Source organism: Dipodomys spectabilis, unplaced genomic scaffold (genome assembly GCF_019054845.1).
Source record: "Dipodomys spectabilis isolate Male_0828 unplaced genomic scaffold, ASM1905484v1 ptg000394l, whole genome shotgun sequence".
Classification (NCBI taxonomy): Eukaryota; Metazoa; Chordata; class Mammalia; order Rodentia; family Heteromyidae; genus Dipodomys; species Dipodomys spectabilis.
Genome location: NW_024871071.1, coordinates 487,725 through 511,594, shown reverse-complemented (window position 1 = coordinate 511,594; position 23,870 = coordinate 487,725). Strand labels below are relative to the sequence as shown.

The 23,870-nt window shown below is 40.2% G+C and overlaps 2 protein-coding genes across 5 annotated transcripts in view; both read left to right on the top strand.

Moving 5' to 3' along the window:
• Phkb (phosphorylase kinase regulatory subunit beta) overlaps window positions 1-23,870 on the top strand; it is a 197,549-nt gene that overhangs the window by 55,237 nt on the left and 118,442 nt on the right. For all 4 annotated transcript variants that reach the window (XM_042667366.1, XM_042667367.1, XM_042667369.1 and 1 more), the window contains one exon: window positions 4,500-4,615. In XM_042667366.1, coding sequence (XP_042523300.1) covers window positions 4,500-4,615 — 116 coding nt within the window. The remainder of the gene's footprint in view (window positions 1-4,499; window positions 4,616-23,870) is intronic.
• LOC122096847 (sperm motility kinase Y-like) lies at window positions 21,091-22,031 on the top strand. Its single transcript, XM_042667370.1, is given in 2 exon segments — window positions 21,091-21,766; window positions 21,769-22,031. Coding segments are annotated over 2 exon segments (939 nt in total).

The following is a 23,870-nucleotide window of genomic DNA, read 5'->3' as shown; positions in this document are numbered from 1 at the left end:
AGTCTGGATTCTTCCTGCGTTAGCCATAATCTCAGTTTGTGTTTTTATTACAATATAGTTAAAAGTATTTTCTAATCATCAGTATTTTTTGAAAATGAATTATTGTTAAAGTTATTATAAAAAGTTTTCTATGAATATTCATACCCAGCTTTTAATAGTGTGTTTAACATTTCTTCTTCTGTCTATTGGCCATTCTTATTTCTTCAGAGAAGTTTCTCTTTAACTCTTTAGGCCATTTATTAATTGGGTTGTTGTTTCTTTGAGGATTTACTTTTGGGGAGTTTAATTTTTTTAGCTCTAAGTATATTTTAAATATGAGGTCTTTGTCTAATGCATAGCTGGTGAAAATCTTCTCCCATTCTGTGGGTTTTCTATTTATTTTGTTCGCTTATGTCCTTTGCCATGCAGAAACTTTTCAGATTGATGTAATCTCATTTATCTAGTCTTTCTTTGATTTGTTGTGATTCTGGATCTTTACTGAGGAAGTTTTAACTCATGCACAGGAGCCCTAGTGTTTCCCCTATCTCTTTCTGTAATATTTTCACGTTATCTGACCTTACATTTAGGTGTTGGCATTTTGAATTGATTTTGGTGCATTGAGATTCCACTTACCCCAGTTAGAGTGGTCATTATCAAGAAAACTAACAATAACAAATGCTGTTGGTGGGAATGTAAACATGTTCAACCACTGTGGAAAGCAGTATGGAGTTTCTTAAAAGATTAAGCAGAGCTTCTGTATGACCCACCAGATCCACTTCTGGGCATTTTATCCAATAGACTACAAACAAAGCCACACTAAAGCTATCAGGCACAACCATGTTCATTGCAGTATTATATATATATTAAGAAATTCTTAGAATCCAGACATTACCTTAAGATTGTTCTTACTTTACAAAAGGCAGTGAATACCTTTGATTTTTTAAAATAAAATCAAACTTTCAAGTGTTTTTATAGAAATGCTTTGTAATTTCTGATGGTTCCGTGGTTTTAATGAATATTATATTTGTGTTTATATTTTCTCTCTTAAATTAGCAGTATTTTCTGGATAATTTTTTGTTATGGACTTTTATTTTTTGGTCTGAAATGGTAGTTTAGATGACCACTTCAGGCACCTGGATGGGTTTAAGCCAACAGAGGCTGAACACAGATGTTTCCTTCCTAAGCAACCTCTTGACTGAGGGGGAAAAATCAAAAAAATCACGCTAAAGATCATAAGGAATCACAAGAGCCTGAGCATGAAGGAAAATCCTATTTTAAAATTTGTACTTTGTAGCTATAAAGAAAGACAGCCTAAAATGAAAGTAGTCAAGAAGAAATACTAAGTAGAAATCAGTTATATAGTATATCAATGTCTCACCAACTTAATATACATTATAAAAACTTCATTTAAACTTGGCATTTGGTTTTGGTCTGGTTTTTATTTCACTGAACTTCTGTTTACTTTTAAGGAACTTAATTGGGTTATTTGTAATGTCAGTTCTCTTATCTAATTCCTCCATTAATAGCTCCAATTTCTTATTTAAAAAGTTTTTTGTGTGAAATTTTTGAATTATAGTTGACATATAATGTGTATATTTTGCAGGTATACTAACATAGTTTGATACTATGTCCAATGTGTAATATTTATATCAGGGTTGCTAATAAATGTATCTATTACCTCAAATGTTTATCTTGTCTCTGATTTGTCATGATTTATCTTATTTCATTATATCTTTCATTTTAAAAGCCACTTGGATTTTGTAGCCTGATATTACTCAAACTTCCTATATCCAAATACCTCCTGTACTCTAAAATGTAGTTGTTTTGTTTGCATTTAACTCATTTTTGAAAATACAAATAATTGAATTAATATTTTAAAGATACCCTTAAGATATTCAGCATATAATCCTAGCTGCTCAGAAAGTGAGATTAGGAGAATTGAAGTTTGAGACCAGGCAGCGAAAAAGTTAATGAGACTGCTCCTCAGTCATACAATATCAATTTCTGAATTTGCTGATGAATGAGTTAAGAAAAACTTTTTTCAGAGTTTATGCGATTTTATAGTGGCAATTAAATAATTGTGGGTGTGTATAGTAATCAGAGTTAAGGGAGAAATAAAATACGTGAAACCTGAAATTTGTAACTGTGGTCTTAGCTTTAAGAACATTAAGAATTAATAGAACTTTCCTTCTTTTAAAATGGGATTGAGGGCATATTTCCACTGGAAATGGTCAAGACTAAGGCCATCAAGTCTTCAAATTGGAATCCAGGGCATCTGTGAGTAGGTGATGGACTAAAGGAGTCATGTGTGGACAGGATGGGCAGTGTGGAGGATTTGCATATCACTTGTGTACTTTTCAAGATTCATAAAACTATTTTGTCCAAAAAGTGATGTGAAAAATATTAGGCCTTGGCTGAGGGACTAATTGTAGGGTGTAAAAAAAAAAAAGAGATAGTATCCAAATAGAACAAAGGTAGGTTAAATATTTAATTGCTCTTCCTTAATGGTTCCTTGATTGAAGAACATCTCATCTAAAGATTTAGGAAGAGGTGATCCTGTGAACAGAGTACTTTCTTTATTTGGGGATGACAAGAGTGAAAGCCACACTCTTTGAGTATCTGCTTGTTTCAGGGTCCTTGCCCTAAGGGAGTTTGCATTGGAACTGGAGACATTTCACAAACTAGTAAATGATACTTAGTTTTCTCCATAGGACTTTTGAGTCCAGATAAGCCTTTCCAGCCTGTATTCTATTTACACAATCTAGCCAATTCCCTCTTACCTAGGCCTAGTCTAGGTCCTGACATACTCCTAAACAGTGAAAGCAGCGATGAGAAAATAGAGGGAGTGGAAAAGAATGGCAAGTATATGAACGTGAGCAACTTATGAACAGAAAAGGAAGTGGGATTGTTGCAAAGCTTTTAAGCTTGATGAATTGATACACTATGATATATCTCCTGAGTGTGTTATAAAATCTAAATAATTATTAAGACTATAGAACTGATACCAATTCATTTGTGGGTTTTTTGTTTTTTTGTTTTTGGTTTTTGGTAGGTTTTGCTGTTTGTTTGTTTGTTCATTTGTTTTTCCAGTACATACTAGGCAAGCTGCCCTGTACCACTCCAGCCGTAATAGTCAGGTTTTACACTGACAGTTGCTTTTGATATAAGCAGTTGAACCAATATGAAGACCAATTCTCAAACCCTGTAGGATGCCATATGTGGTAGTACACATTTATAATTCTAGCATTTACAAGGCTGGAACAGCAGGGATCTCAAATTCAAGGTCAGTGGTAATAGCTATGTGAAAAATACAAGGCTAATCTAATTGGTATAGTAAGACCTTGTCTCCGAAAGAATGGATCAGGAAAATATTGTGTGTGTGTGTGTGTGTGTGTGTGTGTGTGTGTGTGTGTGTGTGTGTGTGTGTGTGTGTGTGTGTGTGTATACCATGGGATATTACTCTATATGTACACCATGGAATTTTACTCATTGATTAAAAAGAATGATATTGTACTATTTGTAAAGAAATGGAAAGACGTGGAAAAAATTTTGTTAAGTAAGTCAGGCCCAGAGAGACAAAGGATGTGTGTTTCCCCTTAGATGTAGAGGCTAGATTTAGCTTATAAACTTACAAGTAAATACATTGGGTGATATACAAATATATACACATTTGTTAACAAAATATAGTAGCTTCAAGGGAGATGTTAAATAGTATAATTGCCTAGAGAGCCAAAATCAGAGTTAAGCAAAATAACACACCAAAGAACAGATGATCAAAATGGGTAAGGTGGAGTCTAGGGGAACATGGTAGACAAATGAAGAGAGGAAGAATACTGCCAAGAATCCAATGTGTGTCCTACAAAACTAAGAAGAGTAAAGGAAGGGGTGAGTTGTGATGGTGGAGTTAGGTGAGAATGTTGAAAGAGGTGACTTGATCACAATATATTGTATTCATAAACTGCTTTCTTAAATGGCAGCTGCTTTGTACAACTATTTAAAGATAGAAAGCAAAAGAGAGAGAAAAGAAAAAAAATAAGGGCTGGAAAGAAATCTTTGTGGTAAAACACTTGCCTAGCAAGTGTTTAAGGCCCCTTCCATAAGTAAATAAATGACAAAACAAAGCAAACAAAACCTCGAACCCCAATAACAAAATACCCTGCAGACCACACCTGTAGCCCACTTTAGGAAACGCAGGTGGTGCTTTTAAGTGCAGGTGGCTCATACCTATATGCCTAGTTACTCAGGAGACTGAAATCTGGGAATCTCAGTTCAAAGCCAATCCAGGCAGAAGTCTGTGATTCCCTCTTCAGAATAATCAATCAAAAGCCAGTGTGGAGATATATCTTCAAGTAGTAGAGTCCAAATCAAGCAATCAAGTCACCCACTCTGCAAGTAAGCTTTACATCCCAAAATTCAATATAATCACAATTTCAACATGTTAAAAATATGTTGAGAGGCAATTAGGCATTTGAATTTCAAATGGTATTTAATATCCTTATGTTTTGATTCTTTTCTTTCAGGTCTCTTTTATTCAAAACCTTGTATTTTGTGTAGAAAGAGTTTACCGTGTGCCTGACTTTGGTGTCTGGGAAAGAGGAAGCAAATATAATAATGGCAGCACAGAGCTACATTCCAGGTAATATTTTGATTTCTGAAAGTGTTTTGTTGTTGTTGTTGATGAAGTGTGTGGAATTTGAATATGAATAAAAAATCAAGCATAGGGTTGAAACTTGTTTCTGTGTTAATTTGTAACACAGTTTTTCTTCTTATTATGCAAATGGAAGTCACTTAAAATTAAGGCTTAAGTATTGTACTCAGAACCATAAATGGATGCTAGAAGGGACAAGTCCTTAGGTGTCAGTTTATGCTTTTCACCTTTCACCATAATCCATAGCTTGGCCTCTCTGCTCAGCAAATTAATTTCTCTTTCTTTTCTCTGCAGTTGTATACACACTGCATATCAGATTTCCTTCAGTGTATTGATTTCTATGTTTTATTTCTGATTTTGATTCTTACTACAGATTCTCATATTCTTCAATAAAACATAACATTCAGTGTCTCTGTAAGACTTGTGATCTACATGCTAACCCATAATATAGTGCTTGGATAAGCAATTATAGCTGGTGGCTGAAGGTAGTAATTTATTACCTTTTTGTATTCTAATTTTATGGCTAGGAGGTCATTTTTTAAAGTTTAGCAAGGATTTAATTAACAAATAAATAAAAGTTAGAAAAATGGACCCTTTTTGTATTCTAATTTTATGGCAACATTTTTTTCTTGCTTAAGTTTACAAGCATCTATTTAGCAAATAGAAGTTAGAAAAAATAGGAAAACAAAGAGGACTTCCCACTTGACTTGCAGGAGATGAGAACAGAAAAACCTCAGAATGGTGATCCTATACCTGGCATATTTATGCCTCTCAGCTGGGGAAAATCCTACTTGAATCATTAGGCACCCTAAGAACCCCTAATCATTTGTTAAGTTCAGGCACTGAGACAAGGTATTGAGTGTGAGTCTTCTACCCAAAATCATGGATACAAGGGGTTGAGGATGAGTGTCATCATTAATAAAAACAAAGTGAGAAAGGATCTAGGGTAGGTCTGTTATTACCCCAAAACACAGGGACAATTTCCTTTCATCAGTCATGCTATACATTTTCTTGTCTCCTTGCCCATTCAAGGAGAATTCAGTTTCACATCTAAAAGAGGGAAAAGTAATAGAGATGAGGTCTGCTATTTTTAAAGAAAAGTTTAGCTTTAGTTCTCAGTTCATTCTTCTATGGAGTCCGAGAATCGACGGGCAATGAGACCACACAGTTCACGATTGGAAATGTACAAAATTTTATTGCTCAGGAAAGTACTGTATATAAGATGACATTAGCCAGGCGCCAGTGGCTCATAATTAACTACATTCCTCCCCATGTCCCCCCCCTCCACGCGCCCTTCCGCCAAAGTTGTAAAGTTCATTTTTCGACATAGCATCTTGTACATCTCATTGTTGCAATGGGTCCACCTGTATCCCTATTTAAACAATTTGTTTTTTCCCTTCCCCTCCCCAAATTATACCAACATCAAATACAGTGAAAACAGGGATTATGCCATGGGTGAGGGACATACAAAGCAAAAAACAATCACCTTAAAATATGTTAGAGCTGGGAGGGTGGCTCAGTGGTAGAGCGCTTGCCTTGCATGCATGAGGCCCTGGGTTCGATTCCCCAGCACCACATAAGCAAAAAAAAAAAAAAAAATATGTTAGAAGCAATAGCAAGAAAGAAAAAACCACTTGTGTCCTTATCTTGGAGTTCATTTTGCCTAACATCATCTTATCTGACCTTTTCTGCTTGTCTCAGAAGTATACTAGTTATTGCAAATAAGGGAAACCATGGGACCTGTTTCTTTGGGCCTGGATTACTTCACTTAATATAATTTTTTCCAAGTTTTTCCATTTCCTAATAAATAGGGCAATGTCATTCTTTCTGATGGAGGCACAGAATTCCATTGTGTATATATACCACATTTTCTTGATTCATTCATCTACTGAGGGGCATCTGGGTTCGTTCCATATCTTAGCTATGGTAGATAATGCTGCAATAAACATAGTTGTGCTGTTAGCTATACTCTGGTCTTATTTGTGAGATACTACCTCACCCCAGTTAGAATGGCTATAATCAAAAACTCTAACAACAAATGCTGGAGGGGATTTAGACAGAAGGGAACCCTACTGCATTGTTGGGGGAAGTGTAAACTTGTCCCACCACTTTGGAAAGTATTATGGAGGTTCCTCAAAAGACTCCACATAGAGCTCCCCTATGACCCAGCAATCCCACTTTTGGCATTTACCCAAATGATCACAAACACGACTTTACTGTCTACAATATTCTTAACAGGGAATCCAATAACCCAATTGCTTTGTACATAGGACTCCAATATAAGGAAATAAAGAGAAACCAGAAAAAAAACTACAGAGGACATAGTAATACTATGTCTCTTAGTTTTTGGTACATGTGTTTTGTATGTAAGATTGTTTGATATGTGGAAGGGAATGGGAATCACAGAAACAGCAGGACACTGGATGGACCTATGTAACATTGATACTCACTTGACACTATGTGGGATAAGAACCTTACAACTTGGGGAAGAGGGAAATAGGGAAGAGTAAGTGGGAGATAATGAAGGATAGGGTAACAATGATTAAAAACAAATGTACTCATTACCTTACTTATGTAACTGTAAACCCCCTGCTCATCACCTTTTCGGTAATAAAGACTCCAATTTCATCTACTGAAACATGTTTAGCTATACAAAATTGAAATGGGCATAATGATGTGCATCTGGTTCTGAGTCCTATGACCATGCCTCCACTAATATCACAGAGGCTTGGTTACTATAGCCATATAAGTCTTGTAATGGAATAGATTTATTCTTCCTATGTCATTCTTAGCTTCCCAAGTTGTTACACCTATTGTAATTCCTTTCATTTTCCATACAAATTTTACAATAATCTTTACTGTGTGTGTCAAATATTTTGGGATTTTGGTGGGATTTAACATCTATTATATTGAGTCTTAAGTTCTATGAACACAATAGATCTATTAAATAAATACGTCCCTAATTAAAGATCACTTTAATAGAGTCCTTTGGGATTTCTTCACACAGATAATCATGTCATCTCCAAATGAGGCAGTTTTAGTTTTTTTGCCCTATTAGGCTTCCTAGAACTTGCAGTATTATGTGAAGTAGCAGTTGTAAAGAACAGAGATTTTTACTTTCTCCCCAACTTTAGGAAAAAGAATTTAAGTCTTTCTTGACCATTAAATGTATGATTAACTATACAGTATCTGTTGGTCAAATAATTTCCCTTTATGCTATTTTTCTGAGAGTTTTTCTCATGATACATATTATGATTTTCTAGATGCTTTTCCCCAGTGGTCGATATAATCGTATGAATTTTCTTCTTTAGCCTGCTGATACGCAATTATACTAATTGAGCCTTTATTTTAGGGTTGTACCTTAAATAAATCCTACTTGTTCATTATAACTCATTTTAAATGCTGTTGCATTTTTTAATGTATATTTCAGGATTTGAAATTCTATATTCCAGAGGAATAATTTGGTCAACAGTTCTCTCTCTGAGTTCTTTGTCTTTTGATGTCCGAGTAATAGTACCTTCATAAAATGAATTATAAATGTTTGTCCTTTTGATGAATTCTGTAGAAATTGATGTTGTACTTTGAGACTGACTTTCAACTTTCTCTTGAAGATCCACATATTTTAACACTACTTTTTGGCAAAGGAATGGGGAAAATACATCACCTCATTACTGTCAAATATGCATATAATTCTGAAGTTTTTCTTAAAATTTAAGATGGAGTTCTTAAGATTTAGTTCTGTCTTCCTTGTTGACCTCCAATGATACTTCTTTAGCCATGGAGAATAGAAATGTCTCATTATTGGTGTATTTGGCTTTTATTTATATGATTGGAGAAAAGTCATGTTCTTGACTCATTTCTGTGACACATCACTGTAGGAAAAAGATTACTTATGGTACAAGTCTAGGTTCTCCATGTAGTTTCTGCTGATACTAATGAATGTGAATTGGTGGGAGGGAATCATTTCTAATCATCTATTGGCTTCATCCTCATCCCTCTCTGGCATCACCATGGATGAGTGAGAGTGGTTGAACATGATACCTTGTGATAGACTGCTGGAATGTGTGAGAATCTTTTTATAGTAATGTTTCTCAGTGACTATCTAAAATTTTTGTATTGTACTAGGCTTCCCTTTTCCCAGTCCTTTTAGCTAGACAGAAGTGCTGTTACTGGTCATTTTTCTTTTTCTATGTTCCTGCTGGTATTTCTCAGTTCTTTGTCTCTTGGTCTAGTATAAATGATGCAAATAGAAACCCAAGGAATTTACCACAATGTTGTTCCTAGAGTACTGAAGTTCATAGCTAACCCTACCTTCTCCAAACCTTTCTCAGCCTTTTGATGTTTGTTTTATATGTAATGTACAAGATTTTTAGTTGTACTTAATGAGAATAGGGAAAATTATGCCCATTCTTTCCCCCCATACATGTATATTTACATAAAGTCTGTTTGGGAGCACTTCATATAAGCAGCCATTAAAAATGTACATACAAGGGCTAAAACATTATCTGATAGAATCTTTGTTTTGGCATTTGTTTGCTGTGATTCTAGCCCGTGGATTCACTCCAAAGGCTTTCGGCTTGGGGTGATCTTCACAACACCCCTTTCCACTCCTCAGCAGTGAACATGTAGGATCTGAGACAGGTTTGCCCTTTTGATGGATGCTCTTCTCCTTTTTCTGTCTTAGACAGTCTGGTATTATTACATCCCTTTACCCAAACACTCCACATTCTTTTCTGTAGTATGTCTGTGGCTTAGTGTAATACCTGAAGCCCCCTCTTACATGCATTCATACACACTTTGTCTGGTCTGGATGCTATTAGCTACAGATTGAAAAGGAGATCTCCTGAACTTTTCCTGTCCACGCTGTCATGTGACTGTGATACTTCTGTTCTCAGTCCCCAAGTAGCCCTGATTATAGGCATGAGTCAACCACATATTTACTTTTATATATGATACTTACTGCTCATTTTTTGGTGTACTTGTGTGTATATTTGGCAGATGGACTTATTCCCTTAATTAGATGTTTAGGTTAAACAAAATTGTTGTTCTTTTAATACTGGAGTGTGGACCTCAGGGCCTTATGTTTGCTAGACAGTACATTACCTGCTAATGTATACCCTCGATCCTTTGTGCTTAGTTATTTTTCAGCTAGGGCCTCACATTTCTCCAGGGCTGGACAGAATCACTAGTCACATCACTGGAATCATCTGCACATGTGTCTAGCCTGGCATTGAAGTCCCACTCTTGGTCTTTGTAGCTGTGTTTACAGGAATGAGCCACCATGCCTGGCTTAGGCAAAGCTTTTTAAAGGTATTGTTACTTTCATTGTAAGGTTTCAACATGGTTATCTCATGAGGATTATAAACTCTGATTGATAGCTTTAGATTTCCTCATTTAAAATTTAAATCTACTACATTTGGGGAAATCTTTCAATAAGCTATTCTTGATGAAAAGATTGGAAACCATTTTATTTGGTGCTTATGACTATGTTTTGAATTAGTGTATATACAGATTTTTGCCATTTCTTTAAAAGTTATCTGTTGGAGGGGGGACCAAGATGGCGACGGGGCAGTAGGGAAATGCCACAGCTCTCCCCAACCAAATAGAGAGTTTGAGTTCCAACGCTTAATCTCCCCAAGAGACCAACAACAACAAAAAGACGAACACTCAGAGAAAAACAGGAGGTGGAAAATAACAAAAAAGAAAGAGAGGAAAAGAAGAATTTCAGAACAGAGAAGAGCAAAGACCCCTCCCTAACTTTCACTGGCCGCGTGGCAGCGCACCAAGCCCTGGCCACCTGGCCCGGCGGGGACTGACGGAGCCCTAGAGACACAGGGGCCGGCCTACAGATCACCTGCACAGAAGCCGCTTGAGGTACCAATTTGCAGACCCGCTGATCACCACAAACAGAGAAACCTATCAGCCAGGAGTCTCCACGAAGATCCCCATCCCCACCCCTCACTCTCCCATCTGAGCAGAGAGGGTCCATCCCGCCAAAGCCTTCCAGCACCGGCAGCGCGACACAGGGAGCTGTCTGCAGACAACCCACGCAGAAGCCGCCAGAGGTACCGGCGTCAGACCCGTCCATTGTGACGACCCGGTCAGGGCCGCCAGGGTCCCAGAGACACAGGGGTCTGCCTGCATTTCACCCACGTAGAAGCCACCTGAGGTACCGGTGTCAGACCTGTCCATTGTGACAACCTGGCCAGGGCCACCAGGGTCCCAGAGACATAAGGGGCTGCCTGCAGATCACCCACGCAGAAGCTGCCTGAGGCACTGGTGTCAGACCCGCTGAACGCAACGATCCGGCGGGGGCTGCCAGGGTCCCAGAGGCACGGGGCCTGCCTGCAGATCACCCACGCAGAAGCCGCCTGAGGGTGGACACTGGACCCGACAGCTTCGACAGTGGCAGAGACAGAAAAGAATCACACAGAGCCACCACCGCCCAGCCCAGCCCACAACCAACCCAACTGAACTCGGATTGCAACAGCAACTGATGACCTACACCACACAGAAACAACTAGCTCCAGGGTGAGTACCCCACAGGCAACAGTGTATCCCTCAAGGGAGACCAGAGCTGGAGGGAATCCCCAGTCCCTGACCCAGACTCCCTACCCCAACACCTGGACCACAGGACCCACTAAAACTGGGAACTGTTCGAGAGCTCCACCAGCCCATTGGAGCATACTCCATTGGCCAGGCTAGAGTAAGAGTGCCCCTGGAAGGGAGCTTAAACGCCCAAGCCAGGAACAGCGCCCCTGGGTCAAGACAACCAACAATAGAAGAAATTTGAACTGTGTACCCCAGGCTGCATAACCTAGGTGGTATACACAGCAGCACAGGCTCAAGGAGCGCGCTCCAGGCGGGGGCCGCAACCAGGCCTAGGGATCTGGCGCCTGAACAACACAACCAACTCCTCCCAACTGAAGTCAAAAGCTGAGCATACGCCTCAGCAGAGGGGAGAAAAACAGGGAACTGAACCCCCTGTGAAGCACGCCTGTGACAACAAAAGACCTGGAGGCTCAGGACAAGAGAAGCCCAAACCCCACCAAAACTCCACCCATATACTCTAGGCTGAGAATTGGACAACACATGCCACCAGCACCTGATAGTAGGCAGGAGCTCAGGCTGATAAGGTGGATCAGCAGTAGAGAGATATTCTTGGATGCATGAGGGCCTGGATCTGATTCCTCAGCATCACAAAAGCAAAAAGGGTCAGAAGTGGTGCTGTGGCTCAAATGGTAGGGTGCCAGCCTTGAGCTGAAGAGCTGAGGGACAGCACCCAAACCTAGAGTTCAGGCCCACAACCAGCCCAAAACAAACGAACAAAAAAACATCAGGAGCCCATAGCAGACTCCAGCATCTGGGAGAGTGCATCCAGAGCATCTGACCTTGCCAAGAGCACCCATAGGAGCAAACACAAGCAGTCCAGGCTGCTCAACCCTTCCAAAGGCAGGAATTGCCAGCGATCTAAACCAGAGAGCTGAGAATCCTAAGTAGGTCAGACCAGCAGCTGGAGGTAGGCCCCCAACAGAGCCAAGATCAGCCACAGACTCTCTCTACCAATACAGAATCAGCAACCAACCAAAGACAGACACACCAAAACAAAATTGCAGATTAGTCTCCTGAACCCCCATGTGAAAATCACAGAGAAAAATTACAAGGTTTATCACCACCCACGATAGCAAGCTATCCTCAATAGCCAGCAGCCACGCAGGGGAGAGCACAGTGGTAGCAAAGCAGGAATGGAAGACAAAAGCTACATCCAAGGGTTGCTGGAGGCAATGACTGAAGAAATAAAGTGAGAAATAGATCAGAAATTGAAAGAGCACAAGGATGAACTATCAAAAGAATTACAGGATATCAAAGAAGAGATGCATGCAAAAATAGAAGCTGCACAAACCTCAGTAAGAAGTGAGATAAATGCCAAATTAGAGGTAATACATACTGATCTCACGGAGAACCAACAGCGAATCCATAAAGGTATCCATTTCCTCCATGCAAACCACAATAGAAGCCACGGTCAACAGAGTGAACGAAATGGAAGGTAGAGTGTCAGATACAAAAGACAGAATACACCAACTGGACCAAAAAGTGACAGATATGGAAAAATCACTCAAATTAAGCCAAAGGGAAATTCAAGAGCAAGCAGATAATGCCAAGAAATTTAACCTTTGTATAATTGGAGTGGATGAAGGTGAGGAATTTCAGAGCAAGGGAATGCAACACCTATTCAACAAGATAATCGGTGAAAATTTTCCCCACCTCAAAAAAGAACATCTTACCTACATAACAGAAGCATATAGAACACCCAACAAGAAAGATCCCAGGAGAAACACTTCTGGACACATTATAGTAAAAATGATAGATCTGAATAATAAGGAAACAATCTTACATGCAGCAAAAATGAAGAAGGAACTATACTACAATGGGAAAAAAATTAGAATCACTGCAGATCTCTCCACACAAACAATGAACACAAGAAAGACCTGGGAAAGTACCATCTGAGCCCTAGAGCCAATAACTGCCAACCCAGATTGATATACCCGGCAAAGCTAGTATTCACATTTGATGGAGAACTGAAAACTTTTAATAGCAAAGAAAAACTAAATGAATACATAAACATTAAGCCAGCATTACAAAGAATTCTAAGAGGGGGAACACAACCTGAAGAAAGCAACCAGGAACTGGGACCTGCCCCAGACAGGCATTAAAGTCTAACTGAGCAAGCACAGGAGGAAAGGAAAGAAGAAAAACTTAGGAAAATGGAATGACAGGGACAACAATGCATCTCTCTATACTTTCTCTTAATATTGATGGGCTTAATTCGCCAATCAAAAGAAAACGAACTGCAGAGTGGATCAGAAAACAAGACCCATCCATCTGTTGCCTTCAGGAGACCCACCTCTCAGCCAAACGTACAAACAAATTCCGAGTAAAGGGTTGGAAAAGGATCGACCAATCAAATGCCCCCAGTAAGAAAGCAGGTGTAGCTATCCTGATATATGACAAAATAAACTTTTCATTAAAATCAGTACAGAAGGGGCTAGAGGTTTAGCCCAGTGGAAGGGCACCTGCCTGGCACGCACAAGGCCCTGGGTTCGGTTCTCAGCCCTAGGGAAAAGAAAAGACAATCAGTACAGAAAGACAAGGACAGACACTACATATTAATACAGGGAACAATCCAAGAGGAAGATATTACCATCATCAACTTATATGCCCCAAATATTGGTGCACAGAGATATGTTAAACAAATGCTCTCAAACTTACAGAATAAAATAGATCCCAATACAATAATACTAGGAGACTTTAACACACCACTCTCACCAAAGGACAGGTCTACCAACCAGAGGATTGGCAAAGAAGCTACCGAATTAAGTGAGGCCATACTTCAAGCGGAATTAACTGACATCTACCGAGTATTTCACCCTAAAACAACACAGTACACATTCTTCTCAGCAGCTCATGGAACTTTCTCCAAAATAGACCATATCATAGTTCATGCAAGGAACTTAAGCAAATACAAAGGGATCGACATAATCCCCTGTATCCTAACCGACCACAGTGGAATCAAGCTAGTTCTCAATAACAAAGCATACCACAGAAATTTCTCTAATACATGGAAATTGAACAGCACACTCCTTAGCAATGCCTGAGTAACGGAAGAGATCAGAGAAGAATTAAAGCATTTCCTACAACTCAATGAAAATGAAAACACCTCACAAAGAAACTTGTGGGACACTGCAAAAGCAGTCCTGAAGGCCAAACTTATTACCCTCAGTGCCCACATTAAGAGAATGGAGACCGACCAAATAAATAATCTCATGTTGCAATTATAACAGCTAGATAAACAAGAAAAAAAGGAACCTAAAGTTACTAGACGAAGCCAGATAACCAAATTAAGAGCAGAGATTAACCAATTAGAAAATCAGAAAATTATAGCCAAAATAAACCAAACACAAAGCTGGTTCTTTGAAAAAATAAACAAAATTGATGGCTCGTTGGCAAGATTAATTAAAAAAAGAAGAGAGGAAACCCATATTAATAGGATTAGGGATGCCACTGGAAAAATCACAACACGTACCCAAGATATCCAAACAATTCTAACGGACTACTTTCAAAAGTTATACTCTCTAAAGGAAGAAAACCTGGTAGAAATGGATGCATTTTTAGAGAAACACAAGTTCCCCAAACTGAGCAAAGAAGAAGTAAACCAATTAAATAAGCCAATATCTTACAACGAGATACAGGAAGCTATCAAAAATCTTCCATCAAAAAAAAAGCCCAGGACCAGATGGATTCACAGCAGAATTCTATAAGACCTTTAAAGAAGAACTAATACCCATACTCCTCAAACTCTTCAAAGAAACAGGGAAGGAGGGAGCTATCCCAAACTCATTCTACGAAACCAATATCACACTCATCCCCAAACCAGGCAAAGACCCAACCAAAAAGGAGAATTACAGGCCAATTTCCTTGATGAACACAGATGCAAAGATCCTTAACAAGATTCTAGGTAACAGAATCCAGAAACACATAAAAAAAATCATATACTATGACATGGTAGGCTTCATCCCAGAGATGCAGGGATGGTTTAACATATGTAAGTCAATAAATGTAATCCAACACATCAACAGAGCCAAGGTCAAGAATCACATGATTATCGCCACAGATGCAGAAAAGGCCTTTGATAAAATTCAACATTCATTCATGCTAAAAGCTCTGGAGAAAATAGGAATAGAAGGAACATTTCTAAAAACAATGAAAGCCATTCATGACAGACCAATAGCCAATATTATACTTAATGGGGAAAAGCTGCAACCAATTCTCCTAAAATCAGGAACAAGGCAAGGATGCCCGCTGTCTCCACTCCTCTGCAATATAGTCCGGGAACCCTTAGCCAGGGCAATAAGGCAAGAAAAAGACATTAAAGTGATCCACATAGGGAAAGAAGAAGGTAAACTATCCCTTTTTGCAGACAACATGATACTATACCTTCATGATCCCAAAAACTCCATCCCCAAACTCTTAGAAACCATAAATCACTTCCTCAAAGTAGCAGGATACAAAATAAACCCACAAAAATTAGTTGCCTTCCTGTACACTGACAATGTACAAGAAGAGAAGGAAATAAAGGGAGCAACCCCATTCACAATAACCTCCCAAAAAATAAAATATTTAGGAATTAACCTAACCAAAGATGTAAAAGAACTATTTAATGAAAACTATAAAAAGTTAAAGAAAGAAATTGCAGAAGACACTAGGAAATGGAAAGACCTCCCATGCTCTTGGATAGGCCCGATTTAATATAGTAAAGATGGTAATACTTCCAAAATTAATACACAAATTCAATGCAATTCCTATTAAAATCCCAATGACGTACATCACTGAAATACAGAAAACAGCCCAAAAATTCATATGGAACAACAAAAGACCTAGAATAGTCAAAACAATTCTAGGGGATAAAGACAATATGGGAGGGCTATCCATGCCGAACTTCAAACTACTACAGAGCTATAATAACAAAGACAGCATGGTACTAGCACAAGAACAGACCCGAAGATCAATGGAACAGAATAGAAGATCCAGAAATAAATCCACAGGCCTACAGCCAGCTGATATTCGACAAAGGAGCCAAAGACATACAATGGAAGAAACACAGCCTCTTCAACCACTGGTGCGGGGAAAATTGGGCGGCCACATGCAGAAAACTAAAAGTGGACCCCAGCCTATCACCATACACCAACATCAACTCAAAATGGATTAAAGACCTTAACATTAAACTTGAATCTCTGAAACTACTGCATGACAGAGTAGGAAAGACACTTGAACTAATAGGCACGGGAAGGAACTTCCCAGGGTCACAACAAATTGGAGGGAGACTCGACAAATGGGACTACCTTAAAATAAAAAGCTTCTGCACAGCTAAATCTATCGCAACTAAGCTAGAAAGACAACCAACTAATTGGGAAAAAATATTTACCAGCAATATATCAGACAAGGGGTTAACATCCTGTATATACAGGGAACTCAAGAAACGAATCCCTCCCAAACCTAACAAACCAATTACTAAATGGGCAAGGGAACTAAAGAGGGACTTCTCAAATGAAGAAATAAAAATGGCAAAGAAACACATGAGGAAATGTTCATCATCCCTGGTGGTGAAGGAAATGCAAATAAAGACAACCCTGAGATACCACCGTACCCCAGTCAGAATGTCCCACATCCACAAATCAGCCAACGACAAATGCTGGAGGGGGTGTGGAGAAAGAGGAACCCTATTACACTGCTGGTGGGAATGTACACTTATACAACCACTTTGGAAAGCAGTCTGGAGGGTCCTTAGAAAGCTAAAGATTGACCTCCCTTACGACCCAGTCATACCACTTCTAGGCATCTACCCTGAACAACAGGAACCAATATACAAGGACACGTGCACCTCCATGTTTATTGTTTATTGCAGCACTGTTCACAATAGCTAGGATATGGAAACAACCCAGATGCCCCACCACAGATGAATGGATCCAAAAATTGTGGTATCTATAAACAATGGAATATTATGCAGCCATTAGAAAGGACAAAATAATGGCATTTGCAGGGAAATGGATGGAGCTAGAAGAAATCATGTTGAGCGAGGTAAGCCAAGAGCAAAGAGACAAACGGTACATGGTCTCCCTGATAAGTGGATGCTAAATCCAAAATGTTAGGTGATACTACAAAATTAACAGGACTTAAGAAACAAAGAACTCCCACTCATCTGGTCGAACCACTACTAAATATTCCCATGCTGCTGATCACATGTATGGTGTATAACATGTGTACACCGTTATATGTTATAGACTGTGATAGACAATTTGCTCCAGGAAAGTTAGAATGAACTTGTGACTTTAAATGAGCATCATTATTCCACAATACTGTGAAATTTGGGAAATTATGTAATCACTTAATCACAATCAAAAAAAAAAAGAACCTCGGGAAAGGTAGGGAGGGAAGGGATGGTAGGGGGAAAACAATGGAGGGGGTAACAATGCTCAATGGAAAGTATACTCATTACCTTACTCATGTAACTGTAACCCTCTGTATACTATCTTTACAATTAAAGAAAAGAAAAGAAAAGAAACATCCTGCTACCTTCCCCTCCCCCACCCCCCCAAAAAAAAACATTTTAGGCTGGGTGCTCGTGGCTCATGCCTGTCATCCTAGCTACTCAGGAGGCTGAGATCTGAGGATCACAGTTCAAAGCCAGCCCGGGCAGGAAACTCAGTGAGACATTTTTTGGGGGCCAGTCGTGGAGCCTGAACTCTGGGCCTGGGCACTGTCCCTCAGCTCTTCAGCTCAAGGCTAGCGCTCTACCACTTAAGCCACAGTGCCACTCTGGCTTTTTCCTTTTTGCTTACGTGGTGCTGAGGAATTGAACTCAGGGCCTCATGCATGGAAGGGCAAGCACTCTACCACTGAGCCACATTCCTAGCCCTCTGTGAGACTCTTACCTCCAATAAACCACTCAGAAAACCAAAAAAAAAAACAAAAAGCATTTTAGGGTGAGGTCTGGGCACAGGCTGTCTGATAGGTTTCAGGCCCTGGGTTTCATCCTTATGAGTGAAGTTATAAGCTGCCAAGTGCATACAATTGGTATCTTAATACACAACTGTTTACAGTTTTGGTGAGTTGCTTTTTTTTTGCCCATATTGCCGAAACAGTCATTACCATACCTCTGCCACAGTCTTCCTTTTTCTGGGGGGGGGGGGGGGGGGGGTCCGGTCATTGGGCCTGAACTCTGGGCCTGGACGCTGTCCCTCAGCTCCTCAGTTCAAGGCTAGCTCTCTACCTTTTGTTTATGTGGTGCTGATGAATCAAACCCAGGGCCTCAGGCATGCAAGGCAAGTGCTCTACCACTGAGCCACCTTCCCACACCCTTCCTTTCTTTTTTAAATGTTTTTTATTGTGAAAATACCATACAGAGGGATTAAAATCACATGAGCAAGGTAATGAGTGCATTTCTTATCAAGCATTATTGCCTCCTCCTTTGTTTTCCCCCTACCATCCCTTACCTCCCATCTCCACAACTACATCCTCCCCCTCCCCTCACTCCCCCACAATCCTCCTTTCTTCATACCTCTAAGGAAAAGCTCAAGCAACCTGGAATTCACCATGAGAATCGCATTTTTTCAGGGCAAATAAATAGGTAAGAATAAATTCCTCAGTCTGTCTGAAAGCATTGTCATTATTCATTTCTGAAGGACCCATATACTGGTCACTCTACTGTTGACAAGATTTGAGGTTTGGTAATTAGTGTGTTTAAGGCTGAATCTGTTGAGCTACACCCTCCCACCTCTCTCTTTGAGCTCCCTTGGTTTTGTTTTGTTTTGATCGTTTGTGTTTTTTTTGGTCGGTCATTGGTCTTGACCTCAGAGCCAGAGCTCTGTCTTAGAGTAGTTTGCTCAAGGCCAGCAGTCTTCCAATCTGACACACAGTGACACTTCAGGTGGCAACCTGGACAAGAGTCCCCTGGCTTTTCCTGCCTGGGATGGCTGGAACAGTGACTGTCAGCTGGTCAGTCTCCTAACTTGCTAGGATTATATGCTTGAGCCATGGATCCCCTTGTTGTTGTTGTTGTTGTTGTTGTTGTTTTTGGTCTGTCTTGGGGCTTGAACTTTGGACCTGGGTGCTATCCCTGGGCTCTTCAGCTCAAGGTTACTGCTCTACACCTTGAGCCACAGAGCCACTTCTGGTTTTCAAGTGGTTTATTGGAGTTAAGAGTCTCAAGACTTTACTGCTTGGGCTGGCTTTGAACAGTGATCCTCATATCTCAGCCTCCTAAGTAGCTAGGATTATAGGCGTGAGCCACCAGTGCCTTTGTTTTTGATGAGGAAACTAATACGCTTCTAGGAAAGCCTGAAGGATTACTTTTGGGTCAGCTAGGTAGAAAAATGTTCATAATGAACCTGAATATGTTCTAAATGGCATATCATGTGTGTCTGGCCTTCATCTGGACTGAATGAAAAGTAACATGCTCAAAATAGCACATGTGTGGTCATTCTAGAAGAGCAATGGCAATATGAAAGCAGAAACAATATGCATAATGCAGAACAGGACTGATGTGGGTTTTGGTGAAGTGTTTGACCTCAGGCTTATCTTCTGACACTAATCTAGCCTTCAGTCATTTGAATTTGTGCTGGTGACTTTTGAGAAAGGACTTGCTTTTGTTGTAACAGAGCCTTAATACCATCCTCTTTTTCACTTTTCAGCTTAGCTGGGATGAGAGGCATGTACCACAATGCCAGCTTCTTCCCTTGCCATGAACTCTCATGAACTATTTTGCCCAGAACAGATTCCAACTGTTATCTTTCCAATTCTAACCCTACAAGCAGCCAGAATTATACATATGAGCATCCACACTCTGATTAGATTGCAATTAACAGAATATTCTATATCAATCTATACAACCAACTAAGAAATTTTGAGTTACTGCACCCAAATTTTAATGAACTCAAAGTGTCTTGCAAGGTTCAGGTTAAGGCCTGGCATCCTAGCTAAGCAGGTTGCCTTTGTAGGCAATCTGGACTGGAAATTCCTGAGCCCATAATCTCCCAAGAACCACCAAGAAGATAGAATTTGGACTGTGGACCAACTGGTAGAGCACCAACTTTGAGTGCCCAGGCCCTGAGTGAAAGGCCAATCCAAGCACACACTTCTACTTAGAAGTGCCTTCTAGGCCAGTAACTTGGTGTCTCTGACATCACAGACATCACTGTGAGGTCATAACCCTGGCTGTATATATAGTGGGCGGTGCCGGGTGGACTCTCTGTAGATAGTTTGGAGGTTGGAGTTTAGTTGGGTGGTTGCGTGGTGATTTCTCGGGTTTTGGATTTGGTTTGTTGATTTGGCTTCGGTTTTCGGTTCTTTGGATTGGGATTGTGAATTGGCTTTGACGTTTGGACTTTTGGTTTATTTTTTTGCCTTTTTTGTTTTCCTGTTTGTTGTTTTAATTGTATTTTTAAAATTTTTTTCTTTATATTTTCTTTTTCATTTTTACTTTATTTCTTTTACTTTTATTATTTTAGTTTTTTGTTTTACTTATTTTTTCTTAATTTACTATTTTTTTTTCTTTTACTTTTGTTGGTTTCAGCTAGCATTTAAGCATTTTGTTCATTATTTTTCATTCCTATTAGATTTTGTTTCATGATAGATATTAGATAGTAGTTACATTTTATTTATTTATTATATTTACTTTTTAGTGTGTTTATTATAGTTATTACCTTAGACTTTGCTTACATTTTATTCCGTTATTATCTTTTATCTTTTATTTCATTATATTCCATTGTATTTTATTGTATTTTTTTCTGTTTTGTCCATTTCATTGTTTCTGTTCTGCTCTGTTGTATTTGATTATATTTGGTTGTGTTCTCTTTCTTTGTTCACTCACTTTCTCCCTAGACAGCATTGCTAGGGTGCTGTGTAGAATGACTAGCCAGAGTAGAGAGGCGAGGTTCTGGGAGGGCCATGAGGCCAGTTCCTCAAAGAAGGACCTCCGCAAGGCTCACTACCAGGTGCTGAGGACCATCCGTGAGGGGAGCTTTGTTTCCATAAAGTTGGCCAAGCACCTGCCCACGGACACCCTGGTGGCGGTGAAGGTCCTCGAAAAGTTGGATAGCACCTTCTTTGCCACCGAATTGGACATTTTGAGGTTTGTGGAGCACCCGAACATCATCAAGCTCTATGAGAAGGGAGAAACAGAAGAAAGGTTGTATTTGGTGATAGAGTATATGGACAGAGGAGACCTTGTGGACTACCTGGACAAGGTGGACAGGCTGGCAGAGGACGAGGCCAGGGGTCTGTTTAGGCAGATCTTGAGCGCAGTCAAATATTGCCACGACAACGGCATTGCTCACAGGGACCTTAAGGCAGAAAACATACTGCTAGACAGCAGGGGCACAGCCAAGCTATGTGACTTCGGATTGAGTACATGGTTCCGGCCAGGGCAGCAGCTGGACAGACAGTGTGGCACTATGGCCTATTTGGCCCCTGAGATGTTCAGGCAGGAGAGCTACCAGGGCCCCAAGGTGGACGTCTGGAGCCTTGGGGTGTTGTTGTACTATATGGTCATGGGCGATGTGCCCTATAAAGGCAAGTCATGGGCTTCCTCAGTAAAGAAGTTTTAAGTGGTAAATTTAAAATACGAAAATCTTTTTCCCCTGAACTTCAAGGAATGTTAGCATACCTTATGGCGAACGATCCAAAGAGGCGGCCCATGGTGTGGCAAATAATGCGCCATCCCTGGTTCAAGACAATTAAGGGAGCCTCACCATGCCCCCGCCAGCCTGCTCTGAACCAGCCAGACCCCGCCATACTGCACATCATGGTGTCATACATGGGATTTAACCCAGAGGAGGTGCGGGGTTAATAATAAGAGGGCAACCTACAACATGCTCAAGGAGCAGCAAGATGAGGGCCGAGACCTGATCCGTCCAATGTGGTACCCTCTTCCTGGGCCTCCGCCTTGCCCCTCACCTGCACATCCGTCCTCCCAAAATGTGCTGGTCAAGAGAGCCAGTGCTCCTGTGCGCCACCCCGCTGTCTGTCTGCATGCTAAGCAGCAGCAGGAGGAGGGTGGCAGGCACACCAAGTCGGTGTGCCTCCCCTGTCTCCTGTGGAGACCCAGCATAACTGGTACAGAGCGGAAGACTGAGGGCAGCAAGCCTACCTCTACTCCAGCAACAAGAGCAGCAGCAACTACCCTCCCCATGGGAGGAACTGACCTGCCCAGCCCCTGAGCAGGAGAGGCAGGTGGGCAGCAGGGCTGGTTCTCTCCCCCGCATCCTATACCATACATGGACAGGGCCCAAACGGGGCCACGTCCAAAAGCATCTGACCTGAAGGGCCCAGGGGAGGACACAGAGGAGAGTAGCCAGCTGCCCTCAGGACCACCAGCATCCAAAATGTCTGCCTGGAACATACAGCCAGAGATGGAGGACAGCACCCCTTCTCTCCCCCGCCCTGCAGCTAATGGAAGAGGCTCCATCTGGAAGCGACTCAAGAGGACGGTTTTGAGTTGCTTTGAAAGGATGTGCTGTTGCTGCCTGCCCCGTTAGGACAACCCCAGAGGAAATGCCTTCCCCCTGTGAGTGAAGAACAGCATTGACTGCCTAGAAACCAGAGCTCAAGTGCACCGGCAGAAAACCCATCACCACTGCTCCTCGCCTTGAATACATGCTGACCATGCCTGCAGACCAGCTCCCTCTGCTGCTACCTCCCACGACAATCACAAGCTTCACAGACTTTTTCTTTTCTTTTTTTTTTTTGGTGTTTTGGCCTACATTGGGTACGGTTTCTAACGTTGTTCCTGTGGTTCTCACCAACTTAATAAATTGTGATTTCTGGGGGAAAAAAAAGTTATCTGTCAAACATTTTTTCAGTCATAAAAGAAATGTAGATTCAAATGTCATGTGTAGCTTAGAAGAGTTCTGAATTTTATTCTGTTGTGGATTCTGGGGGGGTCTACCCCATGGAATGGATGCTATATAAAAGTTCTACACTAAGGTACATACTTCAGGTGTATTGTACTTAAGTTTAAAGTATATTCAGACACTTGGAGAATGTTTATTGGGCTAATTGTTATGCCCTGCTCTAAGAGAGGAGAAAACCTGGCATTTCTAATAACTTACCAGGTAATATTGCTACTACTGCTGTTGCTGCTGCTGTGGACTACTCTTTCTACGATCATTGTTTGCATGAAATACTGAATTGATAACTGGACCCTACTTTTCAATATTAATCACATTACTGTTGCTTTGAGTAAAATAAGTTAAAATTTACAATAAATGAAAAGAACATTAGATTTGAAACATTATAAGGTACAGATTCATAAGATCACAGTGTTGTATTTTTAATGAGAAATTTTTCAGCACTACTGTATGTAGTATTTGAGAAAACAAAGGAACAGATACTGAGAATATTAATGCTAACTATAAAAAGAAAAATATAGGAAAAAATGAGAGCTATATAGTAATCAGTTATTCTGTGGACATACAATAATGCCTACTTTATTGGATTCTAGGAAAAGGTATTTGATACCAAACTCTGTAATATTTAAAGCTCAAAATTGACATCAGAAAATTCCTGTTACATTGATCTGAACTAATGATGCCCAACTTCATAATTGCTATTGCATGTCATCATAATACACTTTCATCTAAAGTTCATCTTTTTTTCTTGAGGTAGTGAACAGAAATAAAACTGACAT